The sequence below is a fragment of the Halichoerus grypus genome, chromosome 4 (genome assembly GCF_964656455.1).
Source record: "Halichoerus grypus chromosome 4, mHalGry1.hap1.1, whole genome shotgun sequence".
NCBI lineage: Eukaryota > Metazoa > Chordata > Mammalia > Carnivora > Phocidae > Halichoerus > Halichoerus grypus.
The window spans coordinates 53,238,176-53,252,138 of record NC_135715.1 but is presented as its reverse complement, the minus strand read 5'-3'; the positions used below and the strand labels follow the sequence as shown (position 1 = coordinate 53,252,138).

General features: G+C 38.9%; 1 protein-coding gene across 6 annotated transcripts in view; it reads left to right on the top strand.

Annotated features, from left to right (window-relative positions):
* ENOX1 (ecto-NOX disulfide-thiol exchanger 1) overlaps positions 1 to 13,963 on the top strand; it is a 550,763-nt gene that overhangs the window by 519,117 nt on the left and 17,683 nt on the right. For all 6 annotated transcript variants that reach the window (XM_078070327.1, XM_078070326.1, XM_078070323.1 and 3 more), the window contains one exon: positions 9,815 to 9,917. In XM_078070327.1, coding sequence (XP_077926453.1) covers positions 9,815 to 9,917 — 103 coding nt within the window. The remainder of the gene's footprint in view (positions 1 to 9,814; positions 9,918 to 13,963) is intronic.

Below are 13,963 nucleotides of genomic sequence, written 5' to 3'. Positions count from 1 at the left end.
ACATAAAGTATCATGTCATCTGCAAAGAGAGTTTGACTTCTTTGCCAATTTGAATACATGTTATTTCTTTTTGTTGTCTGATTGCTGTTGCCAGGACTTCTAGTACTATGTTGAACATTAGTGGTGAGAGTGGGCATCTTTGACATGTTCCTGATCTTAAGGGAAAGGCTCTCGTCTTTTCCCCATTGAGGAAGATATTTGCTGTGGGTTTTTCATAGATGGATTTTATGAACTTGAGGAATGTTCCCTCTATCCTATACTCTGAAGAGTTTTAATCAGGAAAGGATGCTGTATTTTGTCAAATGCTTTTTCTGCATCAATTGAGAAGACCATATGGTTCTTTTCTCTCCTCCTATTAATGTGTTTTATCACATTGACTGATTTGCGAATGTTGAACCACCCTTGCATTCTGGGGATAAATCCCACTTGGTCTTGGTGGATGATCCTTTTAATGTTAGGATTTTGTTGAGAATTTTGAAATCCATATTTATCAGGGATATCAGTCTGAAATTCTCCTTTTTGATTGGGTCTTTGCCTGGTTTCTTGATTAAGGTAATGCTGGCCTCATAGAATGAGTCTGGAAGCTTTCCTTGTGTTTCTATTTTTTGAAATAGCTTCAGGAGATAGGTATTATTTCTTCTTTGAATGTTTGGTAGAATTCCCAGGGAATCCATCGGGCCCTAAACTCTTGTTTTTTTGGGAGGTTTTTGATCACTGTTTCAATCTCGTTACTGGTTATTGGTCTATTCAGGTTGTCAATTTCTTCCTGATTCAGTCTTGGCAATTTATAGGTTTCTAGGAAGGCATCCATTTCTTCCAGGTTGCTTAATTTATTGGCATATAGTTGTTGATAATAATTTCTAATAATTGTTTCTATTTCCTTGGTGTTAGTTGTGATCTCTCCCCTTTCATTCATAATATTATTAGTTTAGGTCTTTTCTCTTCTCTTGGATAAGTCTGGCCAGTGGCTTATCAATCTTATTAATTCTTTCAAAGAACCAGCTTCTAGTTTCGTTGATGTGATCTACTGTGTTTCTGGTTTCTAATTCATTGATCTCTGCTCTAATCTTAACTATTTCTCTTCTAATGCGTGGCTTAGGCATCGTTTGTTGCTTTTTCTCTAGTTCTTTAAGGTGTAAAGTTAGTTGGTGAATTCGGGATTTTTCTGTTTTTTTGAGTGAGGCCTGAATGGCTATGTATTTCCCCCTTAGGACCGCCTTTGCAGTATCCCATAGGTTTTGGACCGATGTGTTTTCATTCTCATTGATTTCCATGAATTGTTTAAGTTCTTCTTTGATTTCCTGGTTGACCCAAACATTCTTGAGCAGAGTGGTCTTTAGCTTCCAAGTGTTTGAATTTCTGCCAAATTTTTTCTTGTGATTGAGTTTCAGTTTTAGAGCACTGTGGTCTGAGAATATGCAGGGAATAATCTCAATCTTTTGGTATCAGTTGAGACCTGATTTGTGACCCAGTATGTGGTCTATTCTGGAGAAAGGTCCATGTGCACTCGAGTATTCTGTTCTTTTAGGGTGGAATGTTCTGTAAATATCTATGAGGTCCATCTGGTCCAATGTATCATTCGAAGCTCTTGTTTCCTTGTTGATTTTCTGCTTAGATGATCTGTCCATTGCTGAGAGTGGAGTATTGAGGTCTCCTACAATTAACGTATTGTTATCAGTATGAGTCCATTTTGGTTAACAGTTGGCTTATGTAGATGTCTTCTCCCATGCTGGGGGCGTAGATATTTACAATTGTTAGATCTTCTTGTTGGATAGACCCTTTAAGAATGATATAGTGTCCTTCTGTGTCTCTAACTACAGTCTTTAGCTTAAAGTCTAATTTGTCTGATATAAGAATTGCTACCCCAGCTTTCTTTTGAGGTCCGTTGGCATGGAAGATGGATCTCCATCCCTTCACTTTCAGTCTGGATGTATCTTTAGGTTCAAAATGAGTCTCTTGTAGACAGCATATGGATGGGTCCTGTCTTTTTATCCAGTCTGCAACCCTGTGCCGTTTTATGGGAACATTTAGGCCATTCATGTTGAGAGTGATTATTGAAAGATATGAATTTATTGTCATCATGTTGCCTGTGAAGACCTTGTTTCTATAGATTGTCTCTGTAAATTTCTGTTCTATATCACTTTTGGGGTCTTTCTCCTTTCATAGAACCCCCCCCTTAATATTTCTTTCAGGGCTGGCTTAGTGGTCACATATTCTTTCAGTTAGATTTTTGATACTAGCCCTTTATCTGATATGTCATTTGCAAATATCTTCTTCCCATTCTGTCTGTTGTCTTTTGGTTTTGTTGACTGTTTCCTTTGCTGTGCAAAAGGTTTTAATCTTGATGAAGTCCCAATAGTTCATTTTTGCCCTTGCTTCTCTTGCCTTTGGCGATGTTTTTAGGAAGAAGTTGCTGTGGCTGAGGTCAAAGAGGTTGCTGCCTGTGTTCTCCTCAAGGATTTTGATGGATTCCTATCTCACAATTAGGTCTTTCATAAATTTTGAATCTATTTTTGTGTGTGGTGTAAGGAAATGGTCTAGGTTCATTCTTCTGCATGTGGCTCTCCAATTTTCCCAACACCATTTGTTGAAGAGACTGTCTTTTTTCCATTGGACATTCTTTTCCTGTTTTGTCAAAGATTAGTTGACCACAGAGTTGAGGGTCCATTTCTGGGCTCTCTATTCTGTTCCATTGATCCGTGTGTCTGTTTTTGTGCCAGCACCATACTGTCTTGATGATGACAGCTTTGTAAAAGAGCTTCAAGTCCGGAATTGTGATGCCACCAGCTTTGCTTTTCTTTTTCAACATTCCTCTGGCTATTCGGGGTCTTTTCTGGTTCCATACAAATTTTAGGATTATTTGTTCCATTTCTTTGAAAAAAGTTGATGGTATTTTGATAGGGATTGCATTAAATGTGTAGACTGCTCTAGGTAGCATAGACATTTCACAATATTTGTTCTTCCAATCCATGAGCATGGAATGTTTTTCCATTTCTTTATGTCTTCCTCAGTTTCTTTCATGAGTATTCTATAGTTTCTGAGTACAGATCCTTTGCCTCTTTGGTTAGATTTATTCCTAGGTATTTTATGGTTTTGGGTGCAATTGTAAATGGCATCGACTCCTTCATTTCTCTTTCTTCTGTCTTGTTGGTGTATAGAAATGCAACTGATATCTGTGCATTGATTTTATATCCTGCCACTTTACTGAATTCCTGTTATGAGTTCTAGCAGTTTTGGGGTGGAGTCTTTTCAGTTTTCCACACAGAGTATCCTATCATCTGCAAAGAGTGAGAGTTTGACTTCTTCTTTGCCAATTCGGATGTCTTTTATTTCTTTTTGTTGTCTGATTGCTAAGGCTAGGACTTCTAGTACTATGTTGAATAGCAGTGGTGATAGTGGGCATCCTTGCCATGTTCCTGACCTTAGGGGAAAAGCTCTCCATTTTTCCCCACTGAGAAAGATATTCACTGTGGGTTTTTCATAGATGGCTTTTATGATACTGAGGTATGTACCCTCTATCCCTACACTGTGAAGAGTTTTAATCAAGAAAGGATGCTGTAGTTTGTCAAATGCTTTTGCTGCATCTATTGAGAGGGTCATATGCTTCTTGTTCTTTCTTTTATTAATGTATTGTATCACATTGATTGATTTGTGGATGTTGAACCAACCTTGCAGCCCCAGAATAAATCCCACTTGGTCATGGTGAATAATCCTTTTAATGTACTGTTGGATCCTATTGGCTAGTATTTTGTTGAGAATTTTTGCATCCATGTTCATCAGGGATATTGGTCTGTAATTCTTTTTGATAGGGTCTTTGGTTTTGGGATCAAGGTAATGCTGGCCTCATAAAATGAGTTTGGAAGTTTTCTTTCCATTTCTATTTTTTGAAGAGTTTCAGAAGAATAGGTATTAATTCTTCTTTAAATGTTTGGTAGAATTCCCCTGGGAAGCCATCTGGCCCTGGGCCCTTGTTTGTTGGGAGATTTTTGATGACTGCTTCAATTTCCTTACTGGTTATGGATCTGTTCAGGTTTTCTATTTCTTCCTGGTTCAGTTTTGGTAGTTTATATGTCTCTAGGAATGCATCCATTTCCTCCAGATTATCTAATTTGCTGGCATATAGTTACTCATAATATGTTCTTATAATTGATTATATTTCTTTGGTGTTGGTTGTGATCTCTCCTCTTTCTTTCGTTCATGATTTTATTTATTTGGGTCATTTCTCTTCTTTTTGCTAAGTCTGGCCAGAGGTTTATCAATCTTATTCTTTCAAAGAACCAGCTCCTAGTTTCATTGATCTGTTCTCCTGTTCTTTTGGTTTCTATTTCATTGATTTCTGCTCTGATCTTTATTATTTCTCTTCTCCTGCTGGGTTTAGACTTTATTTGCTGTTCTTTCTCCAGCTCCCTTAGGTGTAGGGTTAGGTTTTGTATTTGGGACCTTTCTTGTTTCTTGAGAAAGGCTTGTATTGCTATATACTTTCCTCTTAGGACTGCCTTTCTGCATCCCAAAGATTTTGAACAGATGTGTTTTCATTTTCATTTGTTTCCATGAATTTTTTAAAGAATTATCTTTAATTTCCTGGTTGACCCATTCTTTAGTAGGACGCTCTTTAGCCTCCATGTATTTGAGTTCTTTCCAACTTTCCTCTTGTGATTGAGTTTTAGTTTCAAAGCATTGTGGTCTGAAAATATGCAGGGAATGATCCCAGTCTTTTGGTACTGGTTGAGACCTGATTTGTGACCTAGGATGTGATCTATTCTGGAGAATGTTCCATGTGCACTAGAGAAGAATGTGTATTCTATTGCTTTGGGATGGAATGTTCTGAATATATCTGTGAAGTCCATCTGGTCCAGTGTGTCATTTAAAGCCTTTATTTCCTTGATGTTTTGCTTACATGATCTGTCCATTTCAGTGAGGGGGGGTGTTAAAGTCCCCTACTATTACTGTATTATTGTCAATGTGTTTCTTTGGTGTTATTAATTGGCTTATATAATTGGCTGCTCCCATGTTAAGGGCATGGATATTTAAAATTGTTAGATCTTGTTGGATAGACCCTTTAAGTAGGATATAGTGTCCTTTGTCATCTCTTATTATAGCCTTTGGCTTAAAATCTAATTTGTCTGATATAAGGATTGCCACCCCAGCTTTCTTTTGATGTCCATTAGCATGGTAAATGATTTTCCACCCCCTCACTTTAAATCTGGAGGTGTCTTTGGCTCTATGAGTCTCTTGCAGACAGCATATCGATGGGTCTTGTTTTTTTTATCCAATCTGATACCCTGTGTCTTTTGATTGGGGCATTTAGCCCATTTACATTCAGGGTAACTACTGAAAGATACGAATTTAGTGCCATTGTATTGCCTATAAAGTGACTGTTACTGTATATTTTCTCTGTTCCTTTCTGGTCTATGTTACTTTTAGGCTCTCTCTTTGCTTAGAGGAACCCTTTCAATATTTCTTGTAGGGCTGGTTTGGTGTTTGCAAATTCTTTTCGTTTTTGTTTGTCCTGGAAGCTTTTTATCTCTCCTTCTATTTTCAGTGATAGCCTAGCTGGATATAGTATTGTTGGCTGCATATTTTTCTCATTTAGTGTTCTAAATAGATCATGCCAGTCCTTGCTGTCCTGCTAGGTCTCTGTGATTAGGTCTGCTGCCAATCTAATGTTTCTACCATTATAAGTTACAGACCTCTTTTCACTGAGCTTCTTTCAGGATTTTCTCTTTGTCTCTGAGACTTGTAAGTTTTACTATTAGATGTCAGGGTGTTGACCTATTTTTATTGATTTTGAGGGGGGTTCTCTGTGCCTCCTGGATTTTGATGCCTGTTTCCTTCCCCAAATTAAGAAGTTCTCTGCTATAATTTGCTCCAGTATACCGTCTGCCCCTCCTTCTCTTTTTCTTCTTCTTCTGGATCCCAATTATTCTAATATTTCACTTTATGGTATCAGTTCTCTCGAATTCTGCCCTCGTGATCCGGTAGTTGTTTCTCTCTTTCTCAGCTGCTTTATTCTCCATCATTTGGTCTTCTATATCACTAATTCTCTCTCTTCTGCCTCATTTAGCCTAGCAGTTAGAGCCTCCACTTTTGATTGCAACTCATTAATAGCCTTTTTGATTTTGACTTGGTTAGATATTAGTTCTTTTTTTCTCCAGAAAGGGATTCTCTAGTATCTTCTATGCTTTTTTCAAGCCCAGCTACTATCTTTATAATCGTCATTCTGAACTCTAGTTCTAAGATCTTACTAATGTCCATATTGACTAGGTCCCTGGCAGTCTGTACTGCCTCTTGTTCTTTTTCTTGAGGTGAGTTTTTCCATCTTGTCATTTTGTCCAGAGAAAAATGGATGAATGGGGGGGAAAGAAAGGGAAAAAAGTAAAAAAGAATATCATCAGGCTGGTGAATAGAACAGAGCCACACACTAGATTTTGGGTGTATTTTGGTCTGTTCGAAGAAACTGCCTCCCAAATTTTTAAAGACATATATATACAAAAATAAGGGTAAATACAATGAAGATATGGAATATGACTAAAGATGAAAAGTGAAAAAGATTTTTAAAAAGGAATTGATAAGAAGTTGGTTGGAAAAAAAAATGATCAAGCAGGAAACTAGAACAAAGCCATACACTAGAGATTTAGGGTATATTTTGGTCTGTTAGAAGAAACTGTATCCCAAAATTTTAAAGAGAAAAAAGCTTGTGTGTGTATGTATGTGTGTAAAATATATATATATAATGATTTTATTATAAAATGTTAACTACAACAAAGGGATAGAATATCACTCTAAAAATGAAAATTAAAGATTTTAGAAAAATTCAATAAAAATAGAAAATTTAAAAAATTAACTTTGAAAAACTAAAGAATCATGGGGGAAAAAGCCATGAATTCTATGTCCTGTATTCCCCTACTGCTGGAGTTCTGCCGTTCTCATTGATCGGTAAGCTTGGTCTTGGCTGGCTGTTCTCGCTGATCTTCTGGGGGAGGGGCCTGTTGCCATGGTTTCTAAATGTCTTTGCCGGAGGCGTAATTGCCCCACCCTTGCCGGGTTGGGCTAAGTAATCTGCTCAGGTTTAGTCTCGGGAGCTTTTGTTCCCTGCAAGCTTTCCGTACAGCTTTGGAGGCCAAGAGTGAAAATGGCGGCCTCCCAATCTCCACCCCGGGGGAGCCGAGAACTCGGGGCCCCACTCAGTGTGCCCCCAAAGAAAAGCAGTCAATCACTCCTGTCTCCCTGGTCTCCTGCTGCACTCTGTGCTCACCTGGCCTGTGAGCGAGCATTTCTATCTCTGGCACCCGACTGTGTGTGGAGTCTCCCCAGATCTGCTGCTTGTTGGGTCCCTGCTGGAAGAGCAGTGGCCTGACTGTGCCGCGGATCACAGATTATGGCAATCCCGAGCTGAGAGCCCGTTCCTCGGCTCCATCTCTGCCACACTCAGGCACCCCCGGTCTTTCTGTGACCCCGAGGGTCCTGAGACCACACTGTCCCGCAAGGGTTCCACGCCCTGCTTAGCCACTGGAGCGACGTCCCTCAGCGGAGCAGACTTCTAAAAGTTCCGATGTTGTGCTCTGCTCTCTCTCACTTGCCAATAGCAGCTGATGGAGGCCCCCTCCCCCACCATCTATCCTCCCAAATATCGCCTCGGATTCACTTCTCTGCACGTCCTACCTTCCAGAAAGTGGTCGCTTTTCTGTTCAGAGAGTTGCTGCTATTCTTTTCTTCAATCTCCTGTTGAGTTCGTAGGTGTTCAGAATGGTTTGTTACCTATCTAGCCGAATTCCTGGAACCAGATGAAATTTAAGTCTCCTACTCCTCTGCCATCTTGCTCCTCCCCACCCCAGATCACCCTTTCTTGGGTTCATTATTTCTTTTTTTTTTTTTTTTTTTAAAGATTTTATTTATTTATTTGACAGAGAGACACACAGCGAGAGAGGGAACACAGGCAGGGGGAGTGGGAGAGGAAGAAGCAGGCTTCCCGCAGAGCAGGGAGCCCGATGCGGGGCTCGATCCCAGCACCTTGGGATCATGACCTGAGCCGAAGGCAGACGCTTAACGACTGAGCCACCCAGGCGCCCCAGGTTCATTATTTCTTAAATGATACCATCATCATCCTAGGTACTATCTTTCCATTCCTTTCTTCCTAGACCTCTTCTAGCCCTTAAAATACATCCATTTGGTATTTCATCACAGAGGGAATTCCTATACCTTTCCTGTAACTTCTGAGTTCATCTACATAAATCATTGGGTTTATTTGGTTTTAAAATTCTGGATTGTGTTTCTCCTGGGGTTGGTTCCCAAGATCCCTTTTTGGAAGTGTAAGAGCATCTTTCATCTCTAACGGTCTTTTATATCCAGCCGGCTCCAGCCTTGCTATGGACCATTCCTTAAACCCTTTCTGACCCCTGTCCTCATGGGCACAGTACTGCTATCAGCCTCAGGCCTCACTGGTACCCTCTCAGCCAACCAGCATCTTCCTCTGATCTATTATCACATCACTGTGATTCCCTTAATTCCTTACCTTATACGCATCTACACCTCTTACTCTGTCTTCAGCAGGTAAGACTGACCTTTAGAGGAACCTCCAAAACGCTCACCAAATATTGCCAATTGCAATTTCTTAGCAGAGCCTTCTTTCCTGGCAATTTCTAATTACCCCTGATTTACAAAGTAGCAGCTCGTAGTTTAAATTCAGCTTGTAGAACTTTTGTGATTGACGTACACTGATGTTTTTATTTTTTCTTTTATTTGAATGACTTCAGAGGGGCTTTGTGCTCTTTACATGCTCAACACGTTCCCAACAATTTCCTATATTCTTTTATCTGGCCAATTTTATTTATTTGTATTAACTAGATCAATATCTATAACCAGTTCCAGTCCTGGTAACACCTGCCAAATCTTTTGCCCAGACCTTCTAAGTTCTCCTTTGGCCCTCCCTACTAACCTCTAGACTTGTGGCATCATCTAATGGAGTATCCTTAACTCTTTGCTCAATATGCTCATCCTTCTTTGAGACCTATCTTTCAGTGAGAAATTTTTCTCCAAAACTCAACTACCCTAATGATTCTAACCCATATATGTACGTCTCTGATCACTACATTTGATTTTCTATTAAATCATTCTCCATTCTGAGTCCTAATACAAGTCTGGGAGAATGAGTTAAATGTTTCTCTCTGTTTCTAAATAAAACAGACCACAGAAAGAACTAAAAATAGTTCAACTTCAGTGTTCCACGTTATTGGTTTGTTGTACAATTCTTCATTTTTAGTTTCCAAAGAAAAGAATTCCTCACCCTTTGCTTTATCTACCTTCTGCAGTTGTGTATAAGGACATATACTCATTCACCGTAAACACTTCTAATAACAATCCTATCTCACCTTCCCAGTAGGCCCTATTTCCCCACACACTCATACAAGTTACTAGCATAGTTATATAAATCAGTTTGTACTGATATATATAACTGATATAAAAAACTGAGGGAAGTTTTTTATATTTGAAATAAAAACACGTTAAAGTAGCTACAATCAAATTGTTTTTGCTAAGAGTTTAATCAAAACATGGACAAAAACCTAAGATAATTTATGCCAAATTTGCCACTTTTGCATAGTTACCTGGTTTGCTGGGAGTAGTAGCTAGGAACCTAAGTTTTAGTTATTACTTTTCTATTGTTGGGCACATAGATCAATTACTTATAAAAGTTGATGTTCAGTTACAAATGGAAGTGATGACCTTTTTTTAATAGAGATGAAAAGACCTGGTGGCTTTTATTGAAATGCACAAAATCTACATGCATGCCTATATGGTTTTTGTTTTTTAACCTCAGGAAATCAATGTGTTGACAGTCGCATTGGTCAACCAAGACCGAGAGAACAATATTGAAAAAAGAAGCCAAGGCTTAAAATCAGAGAAAGAAGCTCTGCTAATCGGTAAGGAAATTGTTTTCCTCATCCTTTGTCTTAAATAATATTAAAGTAATTCACCTCCAACCTGTTAACAATTGAAACAGCTTTGCTTTCTGGTCAGAAGTGAGATTAACTTCGTCAAGATTATATTATACTTACATTTCAAATTAGGGACATACAAACTAAGGGGTTTTGCTCTTCTGTAACCATGTACATTAGTTGGCTGTACAACATAAAACTGATTACAAGATGACAGATTAATTTGCATCTCACATGTTACAAATCTGAATTCCAAAATTTGGACACATAGCTTCCAACTGAAGGCCAGGTTGCGTCCAGTCTGAAAGTTCCAAATCAAGCCAGATCCCCAGATTCAAGAGAGGATGCATCCTGAGGTCATCCCTGTAATGCTGATGATATAGGGACATCTGGACTACCACTGCTAGACTAATCCAGGCTTCCCTGCCCAAATTTGGATCCATTTAACCAACATAAATAAAACAAGCTGGCCACTAAGGAAGGGGAAAGGAAGGAAAAATTTATTTGCCCCACAAAATACAACTAGGTTGGCATTTTTTTTTTGGGGTGGGGGGAGTGGTCTGGACCAGAGTCAAAGCTCTAACTGGTCTCTTTTTGAGAGTCCTCATGAGCAGATCCAGAAGTAGTACTTATTCTCACAAGGAAGAGTTCTTGATGAGGTTATGTTGGTGATGTGCCTGGGACTCCACTTTAAAAGCTGGTATGTTTAAGGGCTGTCTCCAAAGTCCTCACTCTGTGATGCACAGCATTCATTCAAGCTACGCCTTGGCACTGACCCTGGTGTGGGGTTCCAAGTTTAAACTGGTTCCTCCTTGGCACAGTTAAGAGTGAAGAATGAGGCTGTTGTACATGTGAGACAAACTGTTCTTCTATAGTTGGTATTCTGGCAGAAGTAACACCTGGTTACATTTTCTAAATAATGCATGCACTCACCTCAAAATGACAGGTACACCAGGGCCTGTAGAAGCTGGCAGAGGAGGAATTAAATTCAAGATAGTCCAAACTTCATCCATCATATATAGATTTTTCAACTACAGGGTTATTGAATATGACATCAACTTAGAGATACTCCAAGGAAAACCAATTATTTTTTTTCTCTCTGATGATATACAGCTATAATAACGTGCCATGCACAAGTTTCATAAGACATGCTGATGTGTTATCAGTTCCAGGAACCCAAAATGAACCTGTATGTAGTTGGCAACTGGATTTTTCTTCTATTGGAAAATGTGTCAAACACTGACAACTATTTCTCTTTTGCTAAGTGTGACAAAGTTGTGATCTCCCCCATGATTTTGGGGTATGAACAAAGCACATGATGATCAGCAGTAAATGCTCCTTCTCTAAGTATGAATAATACAGACCACTTGAAGCTTAAAAAAATGGGAATGAGTCTCCATTTTTTAAATTTCATGCCTCTCATAAAGATTGCTTCTCCTTGTATGTTCTACTTGGAGAACACAGTTCACTTACAATGTCTCCTAAATAGTTACTACACACACACATTTTTTTCAGTCAGCTACCTCAAAATTTAAGAAATGATCTGCTTTACACAACACAGGTTAATAGGAGTAGATAATTTATAACAAGTTATCTCTGCTGAGGTCTTTAGTATTAGAAAATTCAAGAAAGAAAAAATTTAGTTGGAATCTTCAATAAGAAGCAGGCACAACCAACTCTTAAGTTTTCCAGGATTTTTCCCCTCACTTTTGGTCTTTTGAACTGGTTTACCTATATTAGCATTTGACACTTTTTTTGATCAATATATGAGAAGGGAGGATAGAGACTCAAGTTTTTGATTAAAATAAACTTGGGAGGTATTTTTCCCTTCATTTCTCCATTACCTCTCTACCTTGATATTTTATCTTAATCTACCTTAGTGGAAATTTTAAAACAGATGTGCTCCCCACCCATACCCTCCCCCCAAATATTGAGGTACTTATACTTCTGTCGTCAGAGAGAGAGTAACCATCCAGTGGAATGACAAGGTAGAAAAGAGTTTCTAAGACTGGCAAAATGGATCCTGCCAGTAAGTGTGCCTCTCTGCTAAGTGAGTTTGGCCATCCATATTTTGTAGAAACCTGAATGCTGAGACCAAAAAGACTTCTCCTGCAGCTTCTGGAATTTAGTTAAATGTTGTGACAGGGACAGAATGACAGAACGTGGATTCCAAACTGCTTTGGATCGGGCTAGACAGAGAAAGAAGTTTCTGGTGCTGGGGATACTCTTTTCTGAAGAACACTTGTAGGTAGAATGATTCTGGGAGTCCCCTGGACTTCTGATATATCTGGAGAGGTCAGGAATACTCTTTGCAATCTCCCCAGAATCTTCCCTTGGAATAATTAAACCCATATAGATACAGGGTATAGCGGGCCTGCTCCAAGTCAGCCTAAGAAGGCCAGGAGCATAGCAAAAATCTCCCTTGAATTGGAAATACTTATTAGCAAAATCTTTATCACATCTGGGTACCTATAGTATATGCTATATGCAAATATATTCAGATAACACCCTCTTGGGACACACAAATGTTACATAAAAATGCACAGTGGCATAAATCTTGATTTCCTGGAAGAGAAGCAGGGAGTGAGAAATAAGCTATTCAAATAGATTCCATATATAGAGAACATAAAACTGAGGCTAGAACTTCCTAAACAACAAGTAATGCTAATTATTTGTGATTATTTGTGACATTAATCTAGCTGGGCAAAAGTATGTATTCTTCCTACACATTCTCATGTCCTTTTTATAAAACTGGAGTCTTTAAGACATAAGGTAGATACATAACAGAAGATCAGTGGGATTTCATTGATATTATTTGGAGTTTTGCAGATTTCGATTCTGAGTCCCTTGAGAGTTCAACCATTCTGCTTAATTTTCTGCTTGACAATTAATGGGGATCAAGTGCTATATTCCAACTCAGCTAAAAAGATGGGCCCTTAGAAAGGACTTTATTATTGTGATTTCTGGATTATTTTATAACCAATCCTTGTAAAGACAGGTTAACATGTAATTAGACCTAAAAGAATTACATGATTATGGAGGGCAATACAGTAGGTCAGCCTGATGTTGCCTAGCATCTAAGCCCGAACTCCTAGTCCTCTTCACATTTGGCCTACACATTGGATTTGGCATGTACTGACCTTATATGGGATAGAATGAGACAGTACTTTTGATTAAGTACCAAAGCTTTGGAAACCACTAGCTATTGTTATGAAGAATGGATCAAAAGAATTTTTATTGATAGGCAAATAGCTCAGAAGAGATGCCAGCAGTATTACTCTGGGTCTGATCACTCCACCTTCTCTTTCTTTTTAAGTGATTCTAATAAAGTAGATTTCCAGTCCTAACAGCCCTGATTGGCACCCTGTCAATGCTAGTCATCACTCTAAATCCCATCCAGATATAGTCAGAACCTTCTCAACAACTGTTTATAAAGTATCTGTGCTTCAGAACTTCCCCAGACCCCTGAAAACCCTCTGCAAATTCTTAATGATAAGACAAACTTCTTTACAGATCACCCTGACTCTGACCCTTCTGTGGATCAGGACATACATATTACAGGGAACCAGGACGCTGCTTCCCATCAACGCCCCCCTGCCCCGCCTCATCTCCATCACTACCACCAGTTCACGCATCTGTGCACAACCAGTCTCTATCTGAACAGAAACGTTCCCCCTAATATATGGGTGTTAGGAAGCAGATGACTATAGAGAAATACACTTTTAAAGAAGGTTAAATGGTGACGTTTTGGTGTTTTCAGTGAATGAAGTCGAGGGTAATTTAGGCTGCACCTGAAAAAAGTAATCTGGGAAGTACGTGCTTCTCTGAAAGCTACTGACCATAAAGAATGAGTCATTGACCTAAATCTTGTTTCCAAGACACAAATGTCCATATCAATAAATCAACAAACATTTGTCAAGAGCCTACTATAAAAATTACCAGCCTTCATTGTGGAAAGGAATCATCTGGGCAGCTTGTTAAAAAGGTAGACTCTCTGCCCCCCACCCCCCCACAGACTGTGTTTATTCTAG